The sequence below is a fragment of the Eptatretus burgeri genome, chromosome 4 (assembly GCF_056783735.1).
Source record: "Eptatretus burgeri isolate ZD-2024b chromosome 4, Ebu_testis_v1, whole genome shotgun sequence".
Classification (NCBI taxonomy): domain Eukaryota; kingdom Metazoa; phylum Chordata; class Myxini; order Myxiniformes; family Myxinidae; genus Eptatretus; species Eptatretus burgeri.
In genome coordinates, this window is record NC_140964.1 from 74,141,976 (window position 1) to 74,157,062 (window position 15,087).

The following is a 15,087-nucleotide window of genomic DNA, read 5'->3' on the forward strand; positions in this document are numbered from 1 at the left end:
AACAAGTGTTGAACCCCAGATTCCAGACTACTGAGGGGGTGGTAAACAGGGCTCAAACTCCAGCCATGGAGCCTTTTCCACCCAAACACAAACACCCTGACAGCTTGCAGTCAAAATTAATTGCAAATACAATTGCTCAATACATAAAGGAAACTCTTGAAAAGATCATAACTACAAATGAACATCACTAACCTGAACTTTCATTAAGTCCAGCCATTCTTACCGTAATTCCCTTGATATAATTTGTGCATCATAACTTCGAGTCGTTTCGCTATGAACGCATGAAAACGTAAATAACCCTGTTGTCCAGTTTCACTTGCTGGACAACACAGTACTAGTGTTCGCTCTACCCACTCGTTAAAATGTTCCCTCATATTTACTTTCGGTTAGTGAAGTTCAGGGTAGTTGTTGTGAATTCGCGCCCGCCGGCGTGCGAACGGCCACGTGCCTCGAATCGCGGAACGTCGCCCACCGGACGGACAATTCTGTCGTGACCCTCTTGGACTAACGCCGGGAGCTAGTCACGGGTGGGCCTTTCGGCCTCACCACGATCGTGCCAATCGGCCACCCGCGTGGGATAGGGTTGTTCGCCAAACTCGACCTACCTAAGTACCCACGCGGAGGGTAGACCGGGCGATCGCACCTCGCCGCAGGTCGACTCCGGACACGGGCTGCTTAAGCGATCCGTTCCGTGCTATCGGGATAACCGAGCGGTGTTATCGTCGGCCTCGACGGTTCCGATTAATTATCGGGCGTATTAAGCCCACGACGAACCCGTTACATGAAGCAAGATGAAGATTCAATTAAAGAAAAGTCGAAGCGAAACGGGAAAACAGTTCAACATAATGCACATTTATTAAATGCAACAAAAGAAACAATGACGCAGAGATACTACCGACTAAGACCGACACACGGCAACACTTAACAGTTTTACTTCACCAGACTGGCGCTACACACACACGTTTACACCAAACCCCAAAAGAAAATGGAAGTGCGACTTCCCTGATCGCGTCGAGTTCTCCTTCGGCGACCGCAACTCCGAGCCCCTCCGGCGTGCTCCGCAAGCTCGTGCCGCTCGTGTGGTCCGCTCGACTGTACGGACGGGGTTTCGGGGAAACGGACGGGGTTTGTTCAGCGCTGTTTTCTGCGCTCGCGCACGGGTCAACGAAGCCCCGTTTTCGGCCCCGCCTCCCTTCGAGCTTCTTGGAGAAGCCTCTCAAAGGGGGGCGTGACCTCTCGCTTTCCATCCACCCCGCGCCGTGCGGGGGCCGGGGGAGCCAGTCTTGGCTCAGAGCCAGGGAATTATTCCCCCAAAAAGAGGCACCCACCCTTTCTCACCTTTGACCCCTGCATCCCCCCTCCACACCGAGCACGGAGAACCTCGACGGGAAAAACAGGCGGGAAAACCCCCGAGCAGAGTTGTTGGTTTTTGTTTGTTCCCAGAGATCGTAACCGCACAGGGTCTACTGAATGGCGAGTGGCGAAGATGTGGTAGCGTTGATGGTGGAGGTGGCGTGGTTGTAGTGTGGTTGGCGCTGTGGTGGGGATGGCGTGGTTGTTGAGATGCTGTTTGTTTGAAATAAAAGATAGAACAGAAAAAAATGGCTAACTCAAAGCGTCACAGCCCGGATGGATCACATAAATTCCCTCTATACAACGGGTTTGGGCCTAACTACACATGTACTTACAGAGATATCTCACCTACGGGACCTGAATGGTGGTTTGCGAATTTCCACAACCATAACATTATGTATCAAAATAGCGAATTATTATGAATAAATTACATCAAGGCAATTACAATAAAAAAACTGAACTTACGGGAGGCGAGGATTCGAGTTAGACAGGAGATAATGACGTAAGGCACGATGTAATGTGTGAGTTTAAACCAATGAGAGCCAGAGACATCAACACCATGCCCACGAACTGGCACAATGTAATTATTAATTTAATTTAGCGATATCATCATTATCAATGGTCATAATTTTTAAAAAACCAAGTAGCCTATGTTCAACAGGAGGGCGAGTATGGCCTATGTGGCAATTGGCTCAATAGTTTTGGAGTGGTTGGTGTTATATACAGACAGACAGACAGACAGACAGACAGACAGACAGACAGACAGACAAACAGAGATGACATTTATTTATTAGAAGATTGATCTCCCTACAAATTCAACCGAAAACCCTATTTGCTTTACCAAAAGCTGCCTGGCACTCCAATGCCTGTTTACCTCCCATATCTATTAACACCCCCAGATCTCTCCTGTGTGACACGTCCCAAAATTACCCCTTCCATCCTGTAATCTCTACTTTCATTGTTCTTTCCCATCCCCAACACCTTACACTTGCTCAGGTTAAATTCCATCTGCCAATCTTTTACTCAATCTATACAAGTATCAATACTTTCCTGAATCTGATCACGACACCACCTCTGCTATCCATCTTACCTCCAAGCTTTAGGTTTGAATCTTCATGAAAGGCATCTCCTTGGTCAGCACAATGTCACCTCACTGAGGTCTTCGCCGCCATTTTGATTCAGCCTACTAAAAATGCCTTGCCTTGGAAACACGATCTACTTCCATGGACGACTTAAAGTAGGGGTGGGGAACCTTTTTCCTGTCAAGGGCCATTTCGATTTTTAGAACATCCTTCGAGGGCCATGCAAAATTATTGAACACGTATATCGGACTCACCTAATGCGATGGCTGGAACTGTTTCTCTTTGGCGAGGCATTTGGTGTCAGGTGGTCGTGATGATGATGCTACTCGCAGCTGGTTTTGTAGGTTTGGGTCAGTCAGTCTTGAGCGGAACCGAGTCTTTGCAAGAATCAGTTTTGAAAAGAACTGCTCACAGCTGTAGATCGTCCCAAACAGTGATGCAAACTTCAGTGCATGTCTCCTCAGAATGGGAAAATCCTCAGCACGTACATACAGTTTGTAGAACTCGAGCAAAGGGAGGTTGTTGTACCTCGCTTTGAGCTCGTCATTGCTTTTCAGCTCAATGATTTCGTGTTATAGGTTGTCAGGCACATCAGCTGGTTCCACATTAAATGGCGTGGCAAATATGTTCAGTTCCCTTTGTTTACTTTTCATGTCCTGGAACCTCTCTCCAAATGCCTGGAGGAGTTTTGCACACTCAGCAGCATATTCAGATGTCACAGCAGGCTTTTGTTCTTGCAGAGTGGGAAAGTGGACAGTGTTTCCCCATTCCAGTTGCACTTGCCACAGCTTTAGTTTAGCTTCAAATAATTTCACATTTGATTGCAGAGCTGAGAAGCTGGTTGGGACCTTTGAGCTTGACGTTCAGCTCTGACACGTATTTGGTAATGTCCACCATGAAGCCCAAATCACACAGGCACTTGCTATCACTGAGTTCCATGACAGGTTTCCCCTTCATCTCCATGAACTGTTTCACTTCTTCTCTCGGCGAGTAAAACCGTGTGAGCATATTTCCGCGACTCAGCCACCGCACCTCACAGTGGTAAACCAGATCTCCGTACACTGACTCTAGTTCACTCAGAAGCTCATTGAACTGGTGGCTGTTCAGCCCTTTGCTTTTGATGATGTTTATGGTGGAAACGACAGTTGTCATCACATTTTTCAGCTTCAGGGACTGTGCACACAGATTCTCTTGGTGTATGATACAGTGGCATACAACGAACTCACTTGGATCGAGACTGAGACGACTCATTTCTTTTTTGACCAATGCAGTCAATCCCTGTTGTGCACCAACCATGGCTGGGGCTCCATCCGTGGCCAGGCCACTTAACTTGTCAAACTGCAGTTCGAATTTGTTCATTGCCAAAACAACTTGCTCAAACAAATCCTCACTTTTGGTGGTGCCATGCATGGCTTGCAAAGACAGCAACTCCTCGCTCGTATCAAACTCAGCTGTAATCCCCCACACAAAATGGCTAGTTGGGTGGTGTTTGTTATGTCGGTTGTCTCATCGCAGGCCAGAGAGAAAAACTGGAAATCTCTTGCGGTGTCCTTCAGTGTTTTCTCAATATCTTGTGCCATTTCAGTAATCCGATCTGAGACAGTTCCTCGAGACAAACTGACACTTTGGAACAATTTTACTTTGTCCGGTGCGAGCAGCTCCACAGCGGCAACAAGGCACTCCTTCACAAATTCTCCTTCTGAATGTGGCATCAGCTTCTTAGCGATTAGCTCACTCACCACAAAACTAGCATGCGTAGCGTTGTCTCTGTCAGATTGTGGTCTAATGAAGACTGCTTGTTGAGCACCAAAACTCCGCCGAAGAGCGTGAGCTTTATCCAAGCGCATTTGTCCTTTCAACTCGTCCAGTTTCGCATGTTTCGAGCTGTAATGACGCTCGAGGTTGGACCTTTTCATCACCGAGAGCGCTTCTCGACAAACTAGTCATACTGGCTTGCCTTTTACTTCCACAAAGAAATAATCGTTTGCCCATTTCTCTTGGAAAGTGCGACATTCCGCATCTACCTTTCTTTTCTTGTTAGTCACCATGTTTGCATATACTGAATGAAATGATGACATGAGATGACGCGATCACACATTACGTTACGCACATGCTGCATTCACTGACCCTGAACGTGAAACAGACAGATGACAGCTGTCCGTTTAATTAATTTTTTTAGGAAAAAATAAGCACCGTCTTAAGTTTTTTTTGTGTTGTATTTCTGAGGTTGCTTTTGTTTATTTTTATTAATTGCCTCGCGGGCCGGATCAAACGGTCTCGCGAGCCGTATACGGCCCGGAGGCCGGAGGTTCCCCACCCCTGACTTAAAGTATATAATCAAAAAATGATTTCGGATTTGAGGATCGGATCTCGTGGACTAAATAAGTGTCAAAATCTGGAGTGAAATCTGAAAATATTAAGAAATTACTGATTTACCGATTATTTTAACTAAACATATAAGTGTTATTTATTTAAGGAAGGCTATGCTTGCACCATATCCATATTTACACAAGAATATGTGAAATTGAAAAAGCATTAAGTTTTACTTTTTCTGCTGTGACGATTATATTGAGTGAAGAAAATTAGAAAAGGAATATGCCCAATGTGTAACCTCATTGAGTGCAACAAAAATAATTTTAAAGCAGGTAAAGCAGGTGAGCAGTGAGCATGGTGGCCACATGTCGGATCTCCATGGCGAAATCCCGAGAGTTTGAATAAGCGAACGACGAGTTCAAGAGGGAATTGAAAAAATTTTTCAGTGGCGACAAAGCAATGCATCCCAATTCTACAGCAGGATGGCTGAGAGGTAAAGCACACTAGCTCCAAGCTGTTCAGTTGGGCTCGAATCCCAAACCAGATATAAACTGTCATCCCGGTGTTTCACAGGCAGGGTGATTAATCAATGTGTATGCCGTCCCTCGGATGAACGTTAAAATGTGCATTGCATCCACCAGAATTCGTTGGTGGACATGAAAGATCCCTTCACGGCATCCTTCACAAAGAGTAGGGGAGCTATCCCTGGTGGTATCCAAATTCGAAATTACTGCTCTGACCTTACAGGGGCACTTCATCAGCAGCACTCAGTCAATGATGCTATTTGCAGCCTTGTCCTGCACAGGAAAAATGAAGACGACCAGACCCTAATATGTAGCATTTTATTCTAATAATATTTTAATTCATTTTTAATCATGCAGAAGGAGAGGATATTGCGTTTGGGTTCGTTTGTTTGTTCATTACCATCGCCGAAGGAGAGGACATTGTATTTGACTCCATTTATTTGTCTGTTTGTTTGTCTGCACAGAATTTTCGTGTTTTTCTCGGCAACCGCTTGTCTGATTGAGACGAATTTTTCACCATTCGTGCAACGACTCATGTAAAATGTTTCAATGATAATTATGACGTCATAGGTCCCGTCGTGTGGCAGGCTTATTAGAAAAACAGAAAAATTTTGACCTCTATCTCCGAAACCGCATAAAGGAAAAAATTTAAACTTGGCATTCAGCAAGTACTCCTCATGGGGAATGAGTGATATATTTTTTTTATGACTTCATAGGTGACTTCGTCGGTGAATTCAACCAGACAATTATTTTTATGGACCAAAAGGTCAACATTGGCACAAGGGCTCAACAATTAAGGTGGTCTTTCTAAAAGACATCATAAAAAATTGATAACATCATCGGTCAGGGGATTTGGCAGTCATATTGTTTAACAACACGAAAAAAAACTTAAAAAACCCCCTTCTGAAGTGGCTGAACAGATCAAGGTGAAACTTTACATGTATGAACACCTATCCATGAGAAACAAAAGGTTCACACATTTGACATCATTGGTCACATGATTTGGCAGCCATATTGGATTTACCCAAAACCTATAAAAAAAATCTTCTTCTCCTGAAGGGCTCGACAGATCGAGGGGAAACTTCACAGAAATGTTCCCCAATCCATGGGTGTACAAGTTTTTTCAGGAATAATTGAAAGGACATATGGTTTGGCAGCCATATTGCATTGAAGAAAAACATTAAATAATGTTTTCTCTGGAACTGCTTAATCAATCAACATGAAACTCCACAATTATGATCCAGTAGTGATGGGGAATAAATGTTTTAATTTTCAACTTCACCGGACACATGGTCTGGAAGCCAGAATTATTTAATTTTTTATCTGGGTTCTTTCTGGGTTTTTTTTATTTATATTAATTTATTTATTTATTTTGAATAAGGCTCACTTGGCTGTGGTTGGATGGGTTTGAGGGTAGAGGAGTAGCAGCTGAAATGCAAATCCTATCCAGGTTCTTCCTGATGACTTCATCTTTGCTTTTTACTTGTTTGGGTTCCTCCTGATTACTCCAATGCAGGACTGTACCTATTTGGTCTTCCATTTGATTGGAATTGAATTTATTTTAATCCCATTCTAAATTCAATTGAATACGAATAAAAAAACGTCATGGGTCAAGGTCAGGTGTCCAATCAAAGCGGGGTTGCATCAAAGCGAGACATCTTGGTACCCGATCATCACTGTCAGCAGTTATAAAGTGGCAGTTCAAGTTATGTCTCTTATTAATTACATAACACACCAGTCAAAAACGCCACACAAAACAAGTCCTGATGAGGGGCTGCAATCTCTGATTGCTCTTTTTCTTGTGTTTAATATGAAATAGGCAAAGCCTCGAAACAAATGAAACACGGTGGGTTGGAGAGTTTCTTCTTCATTTTGGTTACAGTATCAGGTCAAGCATGCGTTAAAGCAAACCAATTTTTATCCCCGTATTGCTGTCCTAGTTCTTTATGGGTTTCTGCTCCACAAAAGATATCAGTAAATGAAAATTGCTTTTCCTTTTATTTTGCTAAATAGACCCAAGCACGGTGGGTTAGAGATTTTCTTCTTCATCATTTTGATTCCAGCATCGGCTCAAGTGTGCGTTCAACGCAAACAATTTTTTTTATCTCACGAACATCGATTAGGACTGGAAGGGGACATGTATTGCAAAGCAATTCCCGCTCTTGTTGAATATAGTAAAAGTCATGCTGTTCTTCATCGAATGTCTTATTATTACAGAATTTTTGTTATTAAGAGTATCACGATTAGACACATTGGATGAAAGATAAATAGAGCCTCACCTGAGCAAAAATTCCTGTGCTGCAGCCTCTGGGGGGTACGGCACTGGATCTTCATCAATTGGAGAGGAAACAACACCAGTATCGAGGTCCACAATAACCAAGCCCTTTACCTGGTTAACCAAGGACATGTTAAACCAAAATGAGCATGCAGCGAAGCATCGATCGCAGAGGTTGTAGTATCATTTTACTAATGCAATCGTGATGTGCTAAATATGATGTGATGTGACAAGGGCGAACTAATTAGATTTTGGTGAAGATTCGGATCTGGAAACATCTGCAATAATTTTTTAATTGATTCTTCACCATTGAGAGCTGGGGCCAGAAATAATATATAGCATGATATCTCAAAACGCTGTGGACTGATTTGGACGAAATTAGTGGGCACGTTGGGTGTGTGACAAAATAATTGATTCAATTTTGGTGAAGATCCGAATACGGATCCGGATGCGATAATTCTTTGAAGTGATTCTTCACCATTGAAAGATCGGGCTAAACTAATATGCATCATGATATCTCAAAAAGTTGTGGACGGATTCGGATGAAACTTGGTGGGCAAGTTGGGTGTGTGACCAGGACGAATTGATTCGATTTTAGTGAAGATCAGAATCCCGATCTGGATACGGGAATTATTTAATTTTTATGTGATTCATCACCATTGAGAGATAGGGCCAAAACACGATATAGTACTGTATAGCATGATATTTCAAAAATGTTTTGGGCCCAATATGTTCTCGTGGATCAGGCATTACGTGGTGGAGGTATGTGCTCCACCGAGTGTGCTTCTAGTTTGTACCTGTTTCGGTATTTGATGTGTTAACCTCACCCACTGTCCCCCCCCCCACTTTTTTTTCCATTGCTTCCCAATAACTTCTATCCAAATGTATGCCTTCAGCAATGGATTACTAAAAACGCCAATCTAGCACTGGATACTATCCTGCAGTTTGGATACAGTATCCTTTATGAAGTCAATGCTTATGGAATATCAAGGAACCCTCACCTTGAATATTTCAGGTATGTGGCAGCGCAGGCAGCCCATCAGGAAGACCGTGGGGGCCTCAAGGAAGTCAAGCATACCTTGGGAGAGGAGTGGTACATATGTTTGGCGCCAGATAAGGGGGTGCAGGCTAGCAAGTAGGGCCTCGGCTACAGGAGTGAGCAGGGCACACGTATTGGACAGCAGCACCAGGTGTTGTTCTGTGAGCAAACTCACTATAACCTGTGAGGAAAGGAGGGAAAAGTTGATAATTCAAGAATTCCATCGCACGACATAGCATATTCTGCCACAGGATGTCGGTTTTCCTGAAGCAGTTTTAAGACAAGGAATACACTGCGTGGTTTGCTGTTGCTTGCTCAGCTGAGCATCCATGGGAATTGAGTTCATGCAGGTGTGGGGGAAAATTATAATAATGTATTCTAAATTGTAACAAATGGGGTTTTAGAAATTTAAATTTTATGCTACAAGTCGAATTGGCTGTCCTTTTTAGCCAAGAGTCTTTTCCCCTAAATGTTGATAAAATGTCTTGTTCTGGAGCAGTGCGACCTGGGCTGATAACAGCAAATCTTTGCCTTGAAATGTACGTCATGTACTGCTCACCGAGAAGACACGTGTGCAGTTTGAATTGGCAGCCCCCACCACTCTCCCATGAAAGTATAAAATGCTTTGAAATGTAAAATTGTTTTCGTGCAAGCACGTGAGGATGTATGACATCTCAGTGGCTTGTACTCCTTGGGACTGACCATGTACCAAGTAATAATAAAACTCTCTGATGTAATGTACTTAAGCTGTGGAAAGTGAATTAATTGGGTTGGTTTTATGGTTAACTAAAAAGTAAGATAAATAAAATAGAATAATAATATTGCAACGAATGGGGGTTCTGTTTGTTCATTGTGTGAAGTGCACGAGGGACACATTTAAAACCGAATCGGCTAGACGTTAAGCCCTGCAAGTTAAATAAGATTCCACAATCAACCAGCAAGAATTTCTACAACGATCACTACGAGGTTTAAGGTGAAAAATCCACAACAGTTGGCGCCTAAGACTCGGATTCGAACCGACGTTGGTGCGGTGCTCATGATCGGAGATGCTTAATCTGCCGGAGGCAGTGCCTGGAAGAACGACAAGTGTTTGAGCGAAGGTAAGGGAGAGCGTTCCTCAAGGGTGGGCTGTCTCGGCAGGTAACGCATTTTGAACAAAGAAAAGTTCATTGTCAGATAATTTTATTGATAGAAAGAAGAGGTAGCGGAGAGAGTCCGTTTGAAAGTAAACGATAAGTACTGTAGTTGTTTTAGAAAAGTGCTGGAGAAGAAGATGGAGGAGAGTAATTAAATGAGCATGGCGAAGCGACATGCCACAGACCGCGCAGAGGACGCGTGAGATACATGTTTGCATTGATACTTACCTGATAGGAGAGAGATACTGTGATCATTGAGGCAGTATCCTCAGGGCGAGGCCTACCCATTGCACTTCAGAAGGGAGGTTGACCCTTGCAATTTCCCCAAATGTGGGAAAGTCGACCGTGAAATTTGTAGAATGCAGGAGGCGATTGATCGGCTGGGTGCGTGGCTGGTGATTTGCATTGAGATACACGTGTTGCTGAGTGAGTGAAAAATGAAACTTGTGTGAGTCCAATAGATTTCATTGCAATGAAACGTGCTCTATTGGGATTTTGACGATATTTTTAACAACTAAAGAAACTTCAGGCAGAGTTAAAACAGCTTGGCTGTTCGTGGTTTGGTGTTTATAACGCCAAGGTCACGGTTGTGTGTGTGTGTGAATTCAATTCAATGGGGGTCTGAATTGGAAGCGATTGTGAGCTCGCTGGGGAATTAAAGATTCCTGGACGATGTGATACATGAATGTCTTGTTAGAAATAATAATATTGCAACAAATAAAACGTGAAGAGAAGGACATTCATAAAATAAATTAAATAAGTAAAACCACCTCGGCAAGACAGTCTGAGGACGGACTCATGCTGAGTTAAGCTGTGGTTCTGTTTGGGGTGGCATGTTATGCATTCTTGGTTTTGGTGCTGATAACGCGAATGTCGCGAGTTGTACTGTGCAAGCTGGCCCCCTCCACTGAGTGTGTTTGTCTTAGCTTTAGCTGTGAAATTCGATTCATATGCAGATTCAAGAGGGTGGGGGCTATTATGTCGAAGTGTGCATGCCGTTTGCAATGAAGGGAAAGACGCTTCCGAGGTTCGATTTGATTGTACTTTGAAATGATGTAGAGATGTGATTGATTTGGAGGATATTTGATGGGGTTTTTGCGGGTGTGGAAGCCATGACAGAGTAATGCTAAACTATGGGTTTTGCCTGTCTTGGAGTTTTTTCTTTTTTCTTCCCACCGGATATGGAGAGAACTTCCTGTTCCTTGTTGCTTGGTGTTTGTGGCACACCCTCTCTACTGAATCTGTTTAAAGTGAAGTCCATTTGGGGGAAAAGTGTTAAAGTTTTATTTAAAAAGCCATGGGGATTTTGGATAAATTGAAATAACAATTGTGAATGTTTCGAAGATTCGGGAGGTGAGCTCTCGCTGGCATTGTGATGATTTGTAATTACTCGACCCGGCAGGTTTGAGTGCTGGGCAAGCTGTGTGGACGTGTCAGAAATGTTTCGAAGATTTTGATCTGAGTTGTAACCATTGTACTTAAAGATGTGATTTAAATGTAGAAACGTGATTTTGAATGATTTTTAAAAAAAATGATTTGATGATGTTTAGCACATGAGGCGATTCACAGATATAATAGATGATGCCCTCGGATGGACGTTGAACTCGGCGTATTGTTTTTATTCATCTGTGAATGTTAAAGTTGCCTGAACTAGTGTTGGGAAGGCAATGGCAAACAACCCAGTGTAACCCTTTGATCGATTCAGTCAAGGTAAATTCATAAGATTTGATTGAATAGATGTTGAAGATTTTATTTTTTTGATTTATTGATGTTAAAAGAAAATATTTTATAGGGAAACGTTACTAAGAATCGAATCAAGATAATATAATGGCAGTTGCTCTGGAACTATTTGTGAATGAAACTGTAAATTGTTTAGCAGATATGAATATTAAAATGGAACTGTGCAAAATCGAATTGCTTTGGATTCGGTTCTTGAAAGAAGTAGCTAACTTTCATATTTTTGTATAGATGATGGAATATTTTTGTGAAAAGAATTATTGATCGCAAATTGAAACACGAATAAAGACTGTTTGCTTTTACATGGAAATAGCAAAAGAGATGAATGTTTTGAGTACACATACAACTGAGATTTCTGCATATTTTAGTTGTCATTTAGGGGAATAATAAGGAAAGAGTTAAAATATTGATAATGCAAGTTGAATGCTTTGGAAGAACCTTTGGCATTCTTGTGGAAATACATGAGCCCATGATGTTTACCCATGATGTTTACTCGATGTTAACTTTGGTTTTGTTTGTTTCGGAGTGTTGAGCGCAGTTAAACTATGCAATGTACCATTTCGTCTAAATGAAGCTTGGAAAGTACTTCCACACAAAGATTTGATGATGGGAGAACCCAGATTTGGGTGATTGAGCATTCATCATGTGATCATGAAACTGCCCCTTCCTTGGGAGATAAGATGGAGTAATGTGAAAAAAGAAAGAAAAAAAAACCCACTGAGGAGAAGGTTGAGCAAAGTTTTAACGTTGGCATTGCGTGGTGCCTGCGTGGAGGAATGTTCTCAGCCACACTCTCGATTGCTGCTCTGCAAATACATCGTGAACTTGCTGTGGTTGCTTCAATGCACAACGAAGGCCTGGAGTTCCACATTGCGAGTCCTCTGCAACATGTGTTCAATGGTGCGAGTGGGGGCTCGTGCTGCCACCGCGACTGCATCTAACGTGCACAGCTCGCTTGGTGAAATCAAACCTGATTGCACAAACTGCTGCTGCGAGGCCCCAAGCTCTGTTGGGGCTGGATCTCTGTTCACCTCTCGAGTCCTTTTTGTCTCCTTCAACCCAGTGTCAGGCCCAAGCTCGTACTTGCCAACATCTACCTTCTCCTCAGCTCAAGGAGTGCTTCGACTGTGTTTCCCGTTGGGTGCTGCTAAATGGAAACGCACTCATTTTCTGACATGAGCACTCGCTGCCATTGTTGATTGAACTTGAGTAATGAATATCTTTTCTCCTTCAGGAATGGGATATGGTAATCATGTGTCATATAATTATTCAAATTTTCCTTAAAAGGAAAAAATGGGGGAGTGTGGGGGAAAAATTATATTAATGTATTCAAAACTGTAACAAATGGCATTTTAGAAATTTAAATTTTATGTGATAAGTCGAATTGGCTGTCCTTTTTAGCCAAGAGTCTTTTTCCCTAAATGTTGATAAAATGTCTTGTTCTGGAGCAGTACGACCTGGGCTGATAACAGCAAACCTTTGCCTTTAAATGTACATTGTGTACTTCTCACCGAGAAGACACGTGTGCAGTTTGAATTGGCAGCCCCCACCACTCTCCCATGAAAGTATAAAATGCTTTGAAATGTAAAATTGTTTTTGTGCAAGCACATGAGGATGTATGGCATCTCAGTGGCTTGTACTCCTTGGGACTGACCAAGTACCAAGTAATAATAAAACTCGCTGATGTAATGTACTTTAGCTGTGGAAAGTGAATTAATCGGGTTGGTTTTATGGTTAACTAAAAAGTAATATAAACAAAATAGAATAATAATATTGCAACGAATGGAGGTTCTGTTTGTTCATTGTGTGAAGTGTACGAGGGATACATGTAAAACCGAATGGGCTAGACGTAAAGCCCTGAAAGTTAAATAAGATTCCACAATCAACCAGCAAGAATTTCTACAACGATCACTACAAGGTTTAAGGTGAAAAATCCACAACACAGGCAAGGGCAATTCAATAAGGCCTTACCCATTTCATCTAACACCACATGAGTCGAACAAAAGAATAAAGATTCCACACAGTCTAAAAAGCATTTGTGCCATCATGCTCATGTCAAACATACTCTGATCTATGTTACGTATGTGCAGATGATGACATATTTGAAGGATAACCAACCTTTGTAAAACTTATTCAACTTATTACACCAATGGGTGGTTGCTTCGCAACGAAGCTCAAACGCGCACATTCCCATCTCATATGGCACCTGTTCGCCAAGTTTCATCGAAATCGGTTTGCTGGTTTGTGCTGTGGAGCCTCGCGTTGCAGACACACACACACACACACACACACACACACACACACACACACACACACACACACACACACACACACACGCACGCACACACACACACACGGAAAACCCGACAATAAGGGATATCTAGCGAATCCAATAAAAACATCATGGGTCAGCGACAGGTGTCCCATCAAAGCAGTGTTGCATCAAAGTGAGACGTCTTCGTACCCGGTCATCACTGCCAGCAGTTATAAAATGGCAGTTCTAGTTATGTCTATTATTACCCTCGCCGAAGGATTCGGAGAGAGTGTTGCATTTGGGTCCGTTTGTTTGTCTGTCTGTCTGCTTCTCCGCACAGAATTTTCGTGTTTTTCTCTGCATCCGCTTGTCAGATTGAGGCGTAATTTTCACCAGTGGTGTGACTATTCATATAGAATGTTTTAATGATAATTACGATGTCATAGGTCACATGGTGTGGCAGCCATAGAGAAAAAAACAGAAAAAAATTGGATCTCTGTATCTCTGAAACCACACCAAGGAAAAACTTGAAACTTGGCACATTGCAAGTACTCCTCATGGGGAATGAGTGTCACTGTGTCATTTTTTATGACATCATAGGTACCCTCGATATGGGTACTTGAAACATATATATATATATATATATATATATATATATATATATATATATATATATATATATATATATATATATATATATATATAACGCCACATCCAATCAGCATGAACATTTTTGAGGGTCATCTAGCGATAAAATGGTCCACAGAAAGAAAAAAAAAACATCATGATGTCATTGGTCACGTGATTCAGCAGCCATATTGTTTAAAAAAAAGAAAACCTTCAAAAGTCTTCTTCTCTGAAGTGGCTGAACAGATCGAGGCGAAACTACATGTATGACTGCCTGTCCATGAGGAACAAAAGGTTCACACATATGATGTCATTGGTCACATGGTTTGGTAGCCATATTGGATTTACCCAAAAACCTGTAAATAAAAAATACACCACTCAAAAGAAGTCCTGGTGAGGGTTTGCAATCTCTGATTGTTCTTTTTCTTGTTGACATTTGCATACGTTCATAGCAAAACTACTCGAGGTTATGATGTATAAATTCTATCAAGGGAATTGCAGTAAGAATGGCTGGATATACCGAAAGTTCGGATTAGTTATGTTCATTTGTAGTTATGTTCTTTTCAAGAGTTTCCTTTACGTAATGAGTAATCGCATCAGCAATTACTTTTGACTGCAAACTGCCGGAGTGTTTGTGTTAGGGTGGAAAGTCTCTATGGCTGAAGCTTGAGCCCTGTTTAACACCCGCTTGGGATCGGGGAGTGTGGGGTTCAACGGTTGTTGATCTGGTCCAACCCGCGCCACCCT

General features: G+C 42.3%; 1 protein-coding gene and 1 non-coding gene across 4 annotated transcripts in view; one reads left to right on the top strand and one right to left on the bottom strand.

Annotated features, from left to right (window-relative positions):
- Window positions 1-15,087, bottom strand: part of LOC147028357 (DENN domain-containing protein 3-like) — a 134,285-nt gene that overhangs the window by 81,403 nt on the left and 37,795 nt on the right. For all 3 annotated transcript variants that reach the window (XM_085878676.1, XM_085878677.1, XM_085878678.1), the window contains exons 9-10: window positions 8,549-8,767; window positions 7,552-7,661 (exon numbers count right to left, since the gene is read on the bottom strand). In XM_085878676.1, coding sequence (XP_085734802.1) covers window positions 7,552-7,661; window positions 8,549-8,767 — 329 coding nt within the window. The remainder of the gene's footprint in view (window positions 1-7,551; window positions 7,662-8,548; window positions 8,768-15,087) is intronic.
- Window positions 9,943-10,106, top strand: LOC147028358 (U1 spliceosomal RNA). The gene has a single exon (XR_015057863.1). It is a non-coding gene; the product is annotated as a U1 spliceosomal RNA (small nuclear RNA).